Source organism: Crocodylus siamensis, chromosome 2 (assembly GCF_052110815.1).
Source record: "Crocodylus siamensis isolate JL-2025a chromosome 2, ASM5211081v1, whole genome shotgun sequence".
In the NCBI taxonomy this organism is placed as follows: Eukaryota; Metazoa; Chordata; order Crocodylia; family Crocodylidae; genus Crocodylus; species Crocodylus siamensis.
Window position 1 is genome coordinate 162,572,847 of NC_143396.1, and position 13,858 is coordinate 162,586,704.

Genomic DNA, 13,858 nt, shown 5'->3' on the forward strand with positions numbered 1-13,858 from the left:
ATCCCATGAGCAGAGAGAGGTAGTTAGCAATGTTCATTTGAAGTCAGGCATCTGACAAAAGCTTATCTCTGGCTTAGGTAGTCTATAAGGTACAAATCTATCCTGTCTTCTGCTTAAATCATCTCAGCTAAGTGTCTTAACCATGTCTCAAGGTATAAAGCTCAATTTCCTAGCCCAGTGGGTTACTATAAAAGCATCCCCAGTCCAGGAATGAATAAGTTGCATAGCTTTCTGTCAGCTTTATGATATTGTTATTTCCTGATGAACCATCCAAATAAAGCCTGTAGCAATTGTTCAACCCATCTGTACAGACTTGAAAGAGCAGAACTGTTCTTTGAGCATTTGGCCAACCGTAGTATCTGGTTTCAGAACCTCCAACCACACTTTACACCAGTGTTAGTGTGAGCAGGCTGGGCTATTTATTTTAGGAAACAAATAGCTCTATCATTTGCACATACTCTTATAGGCAGATGACACCCCTCTAACTCACGTTCTTCAAAAGAAGAGAAAGCAAGATGAAGGTCTCTTTGTTACTGTGGGGAGCCCTGGCACTTTTCTTGGGGGCCATTCTTGCAGCAGGTAGGTGAGAAATGATATGAAGGCAATTGAGAATCATGTTTCAAATATCAGTCTTACAGTTGAGCAAGTCTGCTGAACAGCCATATACTGTTAATGATCTTAACAAATAGACAAAATTAAGGCTCAGTCTGCTAGAGCAGGAGCCAAAGCCCAGGAAAGTCAGATTTTAGTGGACTTTTGGTGAGAGTTTGTCTTTGTCTTCACCATGATGGTGGGAATTTTTAGTTTCCCATTGCAACGCTAAGAACGATCACTAGCAACTCAATAACCTCTTATTGTAGAGATTCTGGAGCAATAAACAGAGAATCCATATGGTTGCTCTTCCTCCCAGATGTGAAGCTGACAAACAGGACTATTCTTAGCTAGAATTAAAGGCATCTTAATGTTTCTTTATGCATGTAACTGACTGCTACAGAAGGGCCTGATTCTGATCTCATTCTAGTTTTACACCATTCAAACCTAAATGGAGTTACTCCTGATTCATACTGGTCAACTGAAATCTGAATCTTGTCCACATAGATGAAAATAATTGAAAGAGAGTAATTGTTGACTATTTTGATGCAATTTCATAATGCAGTGGTGTAGCTTCAGTTACATTAAAGTGGTTAAGATTCACTGGGCAAAATTCTGACTTATGTCTTACCTGACTAAGAACAGTACTACCCCCATGACCCGCTATGTCTTATGTTTTTTCTAATTTGACATCAGTAAGCATTGCAGTTCACATGATGGGTTGGTTGGTTAAGAGTATTGCTTTCCACGAGGTGTAATAGTGTATGCACAGTTCACAGGGAAGTCAGTGGGAGTGAAGAGCATCTTTGGGAATGTGATTTGGCCCCTTTGCTTCACAGTTAATGCATTTGGATCAAATTAAATCTTTTCTTGCTTTCATAACAAAAATAGCTGAAAATCCAGCAAGAGTGGGAGCAGTCAGTTTGCACTTTATTTGCACTTTAATATGCTGCAGTTGATTATTCATTGAGTCCTGTTCCCATATAACATGGCAACTTAAAAGGTAACCCACTATTCAAAAGAAATGTTTAATCAAAAGCAGCCTTTTATGGGGATCCATCAGGAAGGAAGTGTTATTGTCCATTGATCCAACTATGGAATATTTGTCTAACCTGCAGCTAATTAGGAGAACATTAGTAGAGTTCATAGGAACTGTTTTCCTTTCCCAAAGAAGCCTTCAGTACCTTGTCAGTACATGGAGGTGTTGTTTATCAAGCTCAGGTATCTTGTATGGTGGCTTATTTTCAATTATGCAATTTGTAAGAAGATTTAAATTTCTAGGAATTATAGAGCTCCTATTGTTAAATACAATTATATTTCTGTTATATGCTTTCTTACACATTTGCAAAAGAAAGTTTTCAGAAATGATGCTATAGTATATACAATCAGTAGTGTAACCGAAGGGGGCAAACAAGGTAATTGCCCCAGGCACCACCTGTGTGGAGAAGCCCAAAAGGGAGAAAACATTTAAGAGCAGGGGCATGAAAAAGGTGTAACATACTCCAGAGCTAAAAACCCCTCAGGGAGCTTTGAACCATGTTAATTTCTTTCCTGGTCTAAAATTCTTTGAAGCAAACATTATTTATTAGAAATGATGCTGCCAGTTTTCAAAACAGCAGCACACACAGCTGGTTTATTAACTTCAGCAACCCTTTGTTGATGCATCTTACAAAGTTTTGGGGTTGTCTCACATTTTGAGATTACCAGAGAGAAAGGCAGCTAAAATCTGTGACTTGCAAGACTCGGGTCTTCAGTATGTATGTCCCTAAAGGCTGGCAGATGGCATCAGTCAAAGTTAAGTCTGCTACAAAATGTGTTCAGAATTGGGGGATCCACTGAATATCAGTCCTTTGGTAACTTAGAAGATGTTAAGTGTGTGAGTTAAGTCAAAGTAGGACTTAAGTGGGACTTAACAGACATGTAAATTTTGTATTAGTCCTCTGCACTTGGTTGACTTTTACCCTGATTTCCTATTCCTCTATTTGTGCTAAACACTACAGACCAGCCCAGAAATCTCAACTTCCTTTCAGTGAATTGCTTAGCCTTGGACAATGCCTCAGGATCTGGAAAATTTGGCCAAGTGTCAGAGCTCCCATGCTTAGTTGAACTTAATGTGAGCTCTCTACTCCACTTCTAAATGAAACTTCAGCTGTGTTTTGAAACATTGCATTTTACTGAAGCTGCTTAAATATCAGAACTTTGTTTTGACTCTTTTTGAATTAATGTTTTGTTCCAACGTTTTCAAAATGAAACTTCTTTTTTTCAGTCTGCTTTCTTTAGCAATTCACCTGAAAGAAAGAGAGGCTAAAACGGTTAAATAACCTGAGAGGTAAACAAAATTTCATTTTGGTAAATGAAACCTACTCTTGAGTTTATTTTAACAACCTATGCAACAATAGGACACTGGCAGCCCTTCTCTCCCTGCTTTAACTGTGGTAGATTTGAGTGCTTTTGGTGGCTTTGAGTAATATGCCTTGTAGCTGTGCAACAGGGTTGAGTGTATAGTTTAAAAAATAAGTTATACGAGTGGTCAGCAAGCTTTTGAGGGTGTGGGCCAGGGTGACCCAGAAGCAAGAGGGTGGGGTGCTTGGTAGGACCTAGCCACTGCTGCCACTTTTCTTTATCATGGCAGAGGAAAATGACTGCCACTGAAGCCTTCCACCGCTGAATGCCACAAAGCCCCACATCTGCAGGACTGATCAAATGGCTGTGCAGGACAGATATGGCTTGTTGGCCCATAGGTTGCTGACCCCTGGGTTAGAGAAGGACTTGTATAAGATGGTTTGGATAGAGATGATCCTGCCTTGAGCAGGGGGTTGGGACTAGATGACTTCCTGAGGTCCCTTCCATCCCTACTTTTCTGTGATTCTGTGATAAAACATTTTGTGGGGTTGATCCAAAAACCATTATTTTTTTGTTTGAAGAAAAAAAAGAATTCTACTTATGTTTGATCCCAATATCTATTTTCCTGAAATTTGGTATCAGACGTTGCACTGGGAAATCCCCCAGCTCTATTCAGGGGCTGTACAAATGCCAAAATGCTGCCCAAAGGGTTCAGAACTGCCACTGGGCAATGGACACTAAATGAGCCCTCTCCCTCTGTTTTAGAGGAGCAGTTGTGAAACAGGAGGCCCAGACTGGTTCTGACTATATTGCCAATCATGCCTTTTTTTAGAGGGCACTATCACTGTAAGGGCAGGCAGAAGGCAGATGGGAACCAGTTTATTTCCAGTGTCAGATGGTGGCTGATAAACAGCCTTGTGATGGCAACATTATTCAGACCTCACTGTGCCTCTCTGCTTCATTTGTATCACGGTGTGGTGTAAAACACTGTTTCCTGTGGAGCAGAACATCTGGCTTGGCTGTGATTGAGGCATAACACAAGGACATCCTTTCTCCTGCTTTGCTTCGTATTTCTCCAACTTTTTTCACAGACCTCTCATTAGTGGATTCATCCCCTACTGCCTTCTTCCTGTCTGACCAAGTAGTAGGTGCAGGCCACACCACATTTGAGACTGGAAGAGAGAAAAAGGCTCAGTTTTCCCAGAAGATCTATGCATCAGCCTTGACAACAATCAGATCATGAAGAGAACCTGAAGTACATTTCATCCTTGTGTTCTGTTGACAGGATACCTGGGAATAGATATCAAGTCACGCAAATGACAAGACTTTTCTATCTTTTTCTAACTCAGTCTGTGTTTTGGCAGGTTACGAGGATGAGGAGTGGGACGAGCATGTCCTGGTTGATAACAAATGTCAGTGTATCCGGGTGACCTCTAAGTTTGTCCCTTCCAAAGACAATCCTCAGGAAGAAATCTTGGAGAGAAACATCCGTGTAATGTAAGTGGCAGACAAAACTTTATTTTGAGAAGGTAAAGCTGAGGTGGCATGTCATAGCCAGCTCCTTGTTTTTGTATCTGCTCAGCACATTCGTTATGAGAAACCCAAGAAGTTTTCCTTGTGGCCTGCTCTTCATGCAATAATTCAGATTCTATTAGCTCCCATCTAATTCTGTTGTGGCCTTGGGCACATAGAGGCAAGTGACCCATGTCACACCAAATGGGTCTATTTTACCAGCTGAATTACATTCGCATGACGTATATCCCCCTCCTTACAAACAGTGGTTCAAGAATATTTAAAGGGTTAGAGTAGCTGTTTAAAACATGCTTTGAAGGAGATAAGAACAGCATATCCAGCACTTCTATTAGGGACACCGTCTAGCTTAGAGCATAGGATCTAACAATCCAATAGACCCCAGGTCCAACAGACCAGCTACTGTCTTATCCCTGGGAAAGGATTAATGCCTGATGTTTCAGGGAAGGCCAAACCCCTGGCTGCAGGTAGTTGCCAGCACACACTGGGCATGTCTACATGTATGAATTTACTGTGCAGTAACCAAAATTACTCCACAGTACGGGCATGCATCTATATGTGCCTGCCTGTACTGCACAGTAAATCTGGTGACTTATGCCAACTTGAGTGTAAATTTGATACCTGCATCAGGCACATGGAAGCATCAGTGCACTTTAATGCCTGTACATGTAGATGCTGGCCTGTTCCTGCTTATTGTGCAGTAATTTACTGCACAGTAAATTTAAGCTGGTGTAAGTGCACATATAGACACTCCCACAGTGTCTGAATCTGCTTTCACATAAGCCTCCCACTGACGTGGTGGGAAGGAGGGGAGGCAAGCTGACTGAAAAGGCAAGCTTGAGGTCAGAGGAGTTTAAGAGCAGTAATGAAACTTTATTGTTGAAAAAGGCTGTGAATCACATGGGTGTTGGTGAGTCTAGCCTCTACCTACTTGGACATGCCTTGATATAATTTCTGTGATCAGCAAGACTTGTGGCAATTGTTAAGTTACTAGTATTACAACAGTTTGTCGTGCTTTGATATCCCCCAGTCTTTCCCTGGTGGTTCCTAGCAGTGGTGTAGAAAAAATCCTATTGCACTTGCAGGCACATAGAAGCTAAGCTCAAGTCTAACACACAGCAAGCAAGTATTTGAAGTTTTGTTGGGAGCAGAAGTAGAAAGAGATGAAAAGATCTGTGCATAAAACAAGATAAGAACTTGGCTTCAGTCGTATCAGGATAATAATTCATTGTGCAGTTTGCAGATTTCACCTGAATAATTCTCAGGAACTTTTATGATTTTCTTTTCCCTCACCTTTTAGAGTCCCACTGAAGAGCAGACAGAACATCTCTGACCCTACCTCTCCACTGAGAACCACTTTTGTCTACCGACTGTCTGAACTGTAAGGAATTTTCTTTACTGCATTCATGTTGTAACATTACCTCTCCATATCATGGACAGACAGGGAAGTTATGGCAGAGGGTCAGTGGCTGGGCCAAGGTTATACAGGAATTCTGCAACAAGGCTTGAGAACAGACCTCAGTTTTCCTAACTTCCAGTCCTGCATCCTGATCAGAACAGGGTCTTTCCTTCTGAGATAATGAAATCCTACACTTCTTAATTCACAGTTTGGTTAAAGACAAACATTGAAAAAATCCGTGTGTAAGCTGTTATTTTTCATGAAGACTGCATTGTAAATGTAATGATTTCAGAGTTGCAAACTATCGTGACTTTCTCTCAGGTTTCACAGCACTTGAAGTTTTACTTAAGCCTCAGAAGGCAAGTGCTTATAGGAAAATCACAGTTTTCATTTTACATGAGAGCATATAGACCCTCATATTGCAGATAAAGTCCTAACATGACCCCAGCTCATTCTGAAAGCTCAAAATCAACATGGCACATATTGGTTGTCCAGTGACTTGTGAGGGTTTCACCCTACTGCTGTGTGCAGCCCTAGAGAATTTGGTGGCTTGTCCTAAGCCCTAGAAGGCAGCAGAAGCTGCCTGAACACATTTGTCAAAGTAGCAGTGAGGACTCAAGGCTCCTCAGTGCTGCAGCCTCTTTCCATGACTAACATATACCTACTCAATCTGTCTTTCAGCTGCAAGAAATGTGATCCCACAGAAGTCGAGGTGGGCGGCCAGATAGTTACTGCTCCGTCAAACAACGATTGCAACAATTCAGATACGTGCTATACCTATGACAGGAACAAGTGCTACACCACAACCTTCCCATTTGTCTATGGTGGTCAGACCAAGCACATTGAAGCCGCCCTCACACCAGCATCCTGCTATGCCGATTAGATCACTCCAGTGCTGCCATGCTGCCTGTTGAAACTATGCCCTTCCCCACAAAAATACTTTTACATTAGTGCCCTATTAGCCAGAGAAGCTGTCAGAAATATCAGGGTAATGCAGTGCCTGTTCCTGACAGTTAATGATCTTCATGAAAAAGGTTGCTGTACTTCCATGGTACTTGTCGGTGATAAAAGATTCTTGTGTTACTTCCCTGGCCACTTGTTTCAAAATGAATAATTAAACCAATTATGCTTTGGGAGCAAACTCCCACACTGTGGGCCAGACGCTCAGCTGGTATAAATCAGCAAGATTCCACTCCCACGCAGTGGACCTATACCAATTTATACCAGTTGAAGATCTGGCTGTAACATCATTCGATCCCTTGTTAGGCAAAACTGTCAAAGTCAATGGGACTTTTGCTAGAATAGGGGATGCAGGACTTGGCCTTCTCGGTGCATAGGAACAGTGTATCCAAGGCAGCAGGCAAGTGTTCATATTCAGATTTCTCCCCTCTCTTTTCCAAAACAATTTTTCCAGTATCTTAGTTATATTAACTTAGAGAAGACCTTTAGCTCAGAGAGTTAATGCTACTACACACAAACTCTAGACCAGTGCATAATTTGACATAGCCTCTTTTTTGTATTCCTTTGGAAAACCCCAAATGATTTTACATAATCTAAAATAATCCTTTGCAAACTTTAACCAACAGTGTATTATATTACAGTTTAATTTTCAAAGATAGCAGATTTGGTGCTATCATAAACCAAATGCTATCCCACTATAAGATAAGAGGGAAAGCAGTAGAGTGGGTTTTGCAAAGACAGGCAGATTTGAATATCTAATTTTCATTAAGTTTTAATGAGTATCCCAGTCCTTTATACATTTTTGAAAAAATCACATCTTTAATATATCCTGACCTGTTTAAAGAAGATCGAGTATGCTGCAGCTCTTAAGTATTTTCAAATAATGCCAAAACACCCAATATTTTAGGAAAGATTAATTAATCTTTGACTTATATTTCAGAGATCAAGCTACCAACCAAGGGTATTTCACAATTGTGAAATTATCAGTACTTGATAATTATTAATGTTTTTCTCAATTGACTTGTCCCTGTAGAGAACAAATTATTTTTCAATTTGAACAAATATCTGTGTCCTGATATCTCCATGGACAGATTTCTGGGGCTGCATGGATCTGATGGCAAAAGCTGGGTGCTTGTTAGGGGTTTATTCCAATCTTCCACATCCCTTTCTTTTCTCTTGTTTCTACATGGAACTTCCCCAAAGAGGCTGATATTGTATTGTACATTACATTGAATGTATTATACCTGGTATTGTCATTAGACAATTATGTATGCAAGTGCATAAATTGTACAGCATTACATTGAGCCAGGCTGGTACATTCCTCACTGTTTTAAAATTTGGTTGCAGGTCCCTATGCTATCTTTCAGTTTAAATTGTGTTGCAATAAAAATAAGGCAAGAGCTTTTTACCTGAAACTTCAGCTTTGTTAGCAAAACATAAGATATTAAATAGATTTTTTCTCTTGCATGTATCTGTGTGGTGAATTTAAATGGCAATAAAGGTAGAAATCTCACCTACTGATTTTCTTCCAAACTTCAAAGAGAAGAAGAAGAAAAAGAATTTTCATTATGTTCATGTTATAATTAAATTAAGTCCATACAGAATACACGTTAGACATCTGGAATTGCATTAAAGTATTCCTGTGATGGAATTTGCTCAACCAGAGGACACCAAGATCAGTATCACTTAAGTGGGAGAGTGGTCAATGTATGATTGGAGGCACTATGACTTGGTGTGACTACAATTAAATATACGGGCACTGCGGTCCACCTGCATGCTGTAAATTGAAGGATCGTTGTCAGGCATATTAGAGCTGTATAGTAGGGAAGGGGACCTATAAAAGCCCAAAACAGTGCTGATGGGAGCTAACACTTCAACAGACCCAATTCATATGTGGGTCAAGATACGAGAGAACATGGGGAGGGTGACTTACTTGTAGGAGTCTACTATAGACTCCCCCCATCAAGAGGAAGACGTAGATCAGGAATTCAATAGGGAATTGGTTGAAGTCGCATGCTCTTGATGCTTGATTATCATGGGGGACTTCAACTTCCCTGACATCTCTTGGGATGAGTGCACAGCCAAATCTGACAGGTCACGTAGCTTTCTTACGTACATCGATGACCTCTACCTAACACAGGAGGTCTGTGCACCGACTAAGGGAGAAGCATTGCTGGATCTGGTCCTGGCCAAGGGGGAGGACCTGGTGAGCAATCTGTGGATTGAGGGGAAGCTTGGTGACAGCAACCATGACGTCACTTTAGTTCACCAAAGAGCAGGCAAACCCCTCAGTAAAACACGTCCTTAACTTTGGGAAGGCCGACTTCTGCAATCGGAGAGAATTGGTCAGTCAGGCAATCAGAGGTTATACCCTGCCCCCCACCCCCAGAAAAGAGAGTACATGAGGAATGGTTATTGCTCAAAAACATAATCCTTGAAGCACAGTGCAAAGCCATCCCTTCTCGCAAGAAATGCACTCAATGAGCAAGGAAGCCCCTATGGCTGAATAAGGAACTTTTGGACCTCATTAAGCTCAAAAGAGTAGCCTATCCCAGCTGGAAAACAGGAAGCATTACAAAAGAGGATTACCCTGCACTCACCCGCACCTGCAGAGAGCAGTCAAGAAAAACCAAGGCAGAAACCGAACTTAGGCTAGCTATGGGGATCAAGGACAACAGAAAGTCCTTCTTCAGAACTGTGGGAAGTAGAAAAAAGAACAAGGACAGTATTGGGCCCCTGAGAGATCCAGTGGGGCAACTGACATCAGATGCCCAAGAAAAGGCCAATCTAAATGACTTTTTTGCATCAGTTTTTCACCCTCCCAAGAGGATCACACTGCCAGGAATGGCACAAACCAATCCAGAAATGGGTAACAAGCCCAAAATTGATGTGGATCAGATGAGGGAACACCTTGGGAAACTGGCCTTTTACAAGTCTGCAGGCCCAGATGGAATGCACCTCAGGGTCTTGAAAGAGCTGGCAGACATCTTTGCATTCCCCTTGGCAGGGATATTTGAAAAATTGTGGTGCTTGGGTGAGGTCCTGGATAACTGGAAAAGAGCCAATGTGGTCTCTATCTACAAGAAAGGGAGGAGGGAGGACCTGGAGAGCTATAGACCAATCAGTCTGATGTCTGTCCCTGGAAAAATCCTGGAGAAAATTGTCAAAGGATCCATCAATGACAGATTAATAGAAGTCAAGCTTCTGAATGCCAGCCAACATGGCTTTGTGACTGGCAGGTCTTGCCTGACCAACCTCATCTCCTTCTATGACCAGGTAACATAGGCCCTGGACAAGGGAGATGATGTGGATGTCATATATCTGGACTTCAAGAAGGCCTTTGACCTAGTTCCCAATGATGTCCTCATGGTTAAGCTGGGGAGCTGTGGCCTTGATCATCTTATGATCCGATGGCTAGGCAACTGGCTATGGGGTCAGATCCAAAGAGTACTAGTTGAAGGGAGCGAATCAACGTGGCACAGGGTTACCAGTGGAGTCCCTCAGATCTCGGTACTTGGGCAAGTACTCTTTAACATTTTCATCAGTGATCTAGATTTAGGGAGTCAGATGTGAACTGGCCAAGTTCACGATACCAAATTATGGGGGAGGGCCATTACACTGCAGAACAGGCTTGGAATACAGGCCAACTTGAACACATTCTCAAGATAAGCTGACCAAAACTAGATGGCCTTCGATGCAGAGAAATGCAAGGTGCTGCACCTCGGTAGGAAAAACCCTCAGCATACTTATAGGCTCAGGAGTGCTACGTTCACTAGCACCATGACCAAATGGGACTTGAGGGTCTTGATTGACCACAAGATGAATATGAGTCACCATTGTGATGCAGTGGTGGGCAAAGCTAACCAGCCTTGGTGAGACCCCAGCTGGAGTACTGCATCCAGTATTGGGCCCCCCACTTCAGGAAGGATGTGGAGAAGCTTAAGAGAGTCCAGAGGAGAGCCACTTGTATGATCCAAGTCATGGAAGGAAGGCCGTGAGGGACTTGGGACTCTTCAGTCTGGAGAATAGAAGGCTCAGTGGGGACTTCGTGGCAGTATACAACTTCATAAGATGGGTACATCAGGACCTGGGACCTGTTCACCAGAGCTCCCCAAGTGATAACAAGGTCTAACTGCCATAAACTCCAGGAAGGCTGATTTAAACTAGACATAAGAAAAAGGTTATTTACAGTGCATGTGTCCAGGGTCTGGAACAGATGCCCCCCCAGAGGTGGTGTAAGCACTGACTCTGGACTCCTTCAAAAAACAGCTGGATTTATTTTTTTCTGGGGTCACTTGATCCCAACTGATTTCCCGCCTATGGCCGGGGGGCTGGACCTGATGATCTCATGAGGTTCCTTCCAGCCCCTAATGTCTATGAAATCTATGAATCTATGAACTCTGGAACATGGGATACCTTGTTAGAGTCAGGGTTACAAAAGCTCACTAGAAAGACTCTGCTATGGTGCAGGAACTGTGAAATTCCCAACAGTAAAATGCATTAAGGTAAAACTTGAAGAGAATTGGAGCTTATATATAGCGTACTAACTAGATAGGAAGGATTAGGGTGTTGGTTTAGGACATGGGAGTTCTGGATTCATCCTCCTGATCTCCCATATACTTCCTGTGGCACCCTGAAAAAGTTTCATTGTCCCAGGTTTCTTTAAGGTTAGTTGTTACCAGTAGCACAAATAGATGTGGGAAGGATATCAGGGCAGCAGCCCTAAATGCCACATATGTGGGGGGATGCAAAAGCAGCTACTGCTATAGTGGTACCACAAATGACATGGCAGCAGCCAGAGCTGTTCTGTGTCATGGCTGCCCTGGGCATAGAGTTGCCCTGCTATGCCTCTGACTGGCACTGAACACCCAAATCACTGGGAGTTAGGCACTTAACCTTTAAAAATCTGCTCTTTAGCCTCTTAGCCTCAGTTCACTGTTTATCAAATAGGGATAAGAACACGTCCCTTCCTTGTAGGGGTATTGCTAAAATAAATGCATTAAAGATTGTGAAGTGTTCAACTAATAAGTATTCATGGGGGCCATAATGAACTTGCCAGACAACTATGGTGAAAATAATAACATGATATCTATAGTCATTAAAAATAACTGAAAATGAAATAACAGCCCACAAATATATTCAAAATAATCATGGAATATCAAAGCATTGTGAGGTGTTAGCTGGGGGATTCTGGTGGATTTTAGTGGACTCTTATGGCACAAAGCAGCTCCAACATCTTGAAAACTCAGTAATAATTGTTGCTATGCAAAAATGAGCAAGAAACTCCTCTAAATTAGTGTAAGAGCAGCACATCCTGTGTGCTATTTCTATTAAACAGCTTAGGAGAAAGGACAAATTGGTTTCAATTATTGTGGTTTCTGGCCCAGTTCTTCTGAAAAACAGGACAATCACAAAGGACAGTGAATGAGCCTACATACTTCAGGGTACTTCCATCTCATTTACAAGCAACATAATATTGCTTCTTCAGTGGAACATAATTATCATGGAAGCAAAGTTGACTCCCACATCCCCAGATTCATATTGGGACACAGTCTGAAGAAGCAATTAATACCAGAAGACTCTAGTCCATGGAGGGAAAAAAAGCAGAGGGGAACAAGAGATTTGTGCTAGCAGTATTGCAGGATAAGGGGAGGAACTTCCAATGATATCACTAGAACAAAGTTTTTAAGAAAGCAGAATAAATTTCCCCATTTGTTTATTAGAACATAAGCCTAAATGCAGGGGGTCCATAATAGGTTTGTGGGCATGCTCCCATCCCATCTAATCTTACCTCCTAAGACTTGATATCACATGTAGCTCTTTTGAGTTGTTTTTCACAAATTATTCTAACTTGGCCAACTACCCCGGTCAATCCTTTGCACAGCTTGTGCTAAACCTTGGCATTCACTGTACATCTTTTAACACATGGACAAGCTAGTATGGCCTCAGCTTTCCCATTAGCTGCCCCATACCTCACAGATTTGATAGTATGGACCCTGCTAGGCTTTGCCTCCCATTAATGGTTCACCAGGCCCACTTCTCATTTTGATCCTTGTGATTTCCTTACCTCAGGAGGAGAACTGCACCTCCACAGTCTTATATTTTAATAGACTCTTATGCTAAGTACAGACAGTCAAAAAGCCCGAGGCTGAATTGATTTGGTCTTTGCAGTTTAGTCTAAGTTGCAAAGATTGAACCAATAAACAAATGAACAGATGTTCACTTTTGATTCAGGAAATGCAGCCACATGCCTGCAGTGGATCAGGCCAGAAGCCAGGGGCTGCTAGAGCATGGCTCTCTGGCACATAGCCAGCATGGGCTGTGTGTTCACTTTCTCTTCCTGCTGCCCCCGAAGTCTCTGGGATTTGCAGTCCAGACTCACAGCAGCAGGACTCTGCAAGGTTGCTCATCACTTCCTCTTCCTGCTTCCAGGTACCTCTTGGATTTGTAGTCCATAGTTGCAGCCAGCATGAAATAAGCAGGCAGGGCAGCTCTGTACTCAGGGGAAGGGAAGTTTAACCCCCATCCCTGGCCCCAGACTCCAGCAGGGGTTTTCCTGGGTGGGGCAGCAAGCCAGGTACCACTGCTCCAACTAGGGAGCAGAGGACCAGGGCCATGCCTGCTCTCTGGAACAGACAGCCCAGCTCAGCCCAGGGCTGCAAAATGATGGGATGCTGGGGGACTCTGTTTTAACTTGAACCAGGAAGGGGTCTGGGACAGAAGTTTAATTAACTGGTTTGACCTAAATCAGTTAAGTCTGATACTATGTTCAACCAGATTTATCTTAAACTAGTTTCAGCCATTTTGAAACTGGTTTATATGCACTGAACATCTATTCTGCTACAGGTTTACACCAGTTTCTGATCACTTAAACCAGTTTATGTGAAACTTCTGTCCCTAGCCTTAGAAGTCCCTTCCTGACTTGCCTCATATGGCACAGACCAGCTGTCTTCCCCAGCCACTCAGGGACAGAGGGAAGAGTATGAGGGGCATTGGCTCAGTCAGTTCTTCTGTAGCAGGAGCCCCTTATTAGAA

General features: G+C 42.5%; 1 protein-coding gene across 1 annotated transcript; it reads left to right on the forward strand.

Moving 5' to 3' along the window:
* Window positions 1-438: 438 nt before the first annotated feature.
* Window positions 439-8,290, forward strand: JCHAIN (joining chain of multimeric IgA and IgM). The gene is made up of 4 exons (XM_090031986.1): window positions 439-579; window positions 4,299-4,431; window positions 5,765-5,845; window positions 6,545-8,290. The coding sequence occupies exons 1-4, from the start codon at window positions 516-518 to the stop codon at window positions 6,744-6,746; spliced, it is 480 nt and encodes a 159-aa protein (XP_089888112.1). The 5' UTR covers window positions 439-515; the 3' UTR covers window positions 6,747-8,290.
* Window positions 8,291-13,858: the final 5,568 nt, after the last annotated feature.

Bases quoted from the DNA above. Each gene is read 5' to 3' on its own strand.
- JCHAIN (XM_090031986.1), top strand. From the start codon at position 516: ATGAAGGTCTCTTTGTTACTGTGGGGAGCCCTGGCACTTTTCTTGGGG. The intron at 580-4,298 runs GTAGGTGAGAAA...GTGTTTTGGCAG, and splicing joins GGGGGCCATTCTTGCAGCAG to GTTACGAGGATGAGGAGTGG. The intron at 4,432-5,764 runs GTAAGTGGCAGA...CTCACCTTTTAG, and splicing joins GAGAGAAACATCCGTGTAAT to AGTCCCACTGAAGAGCAGAC.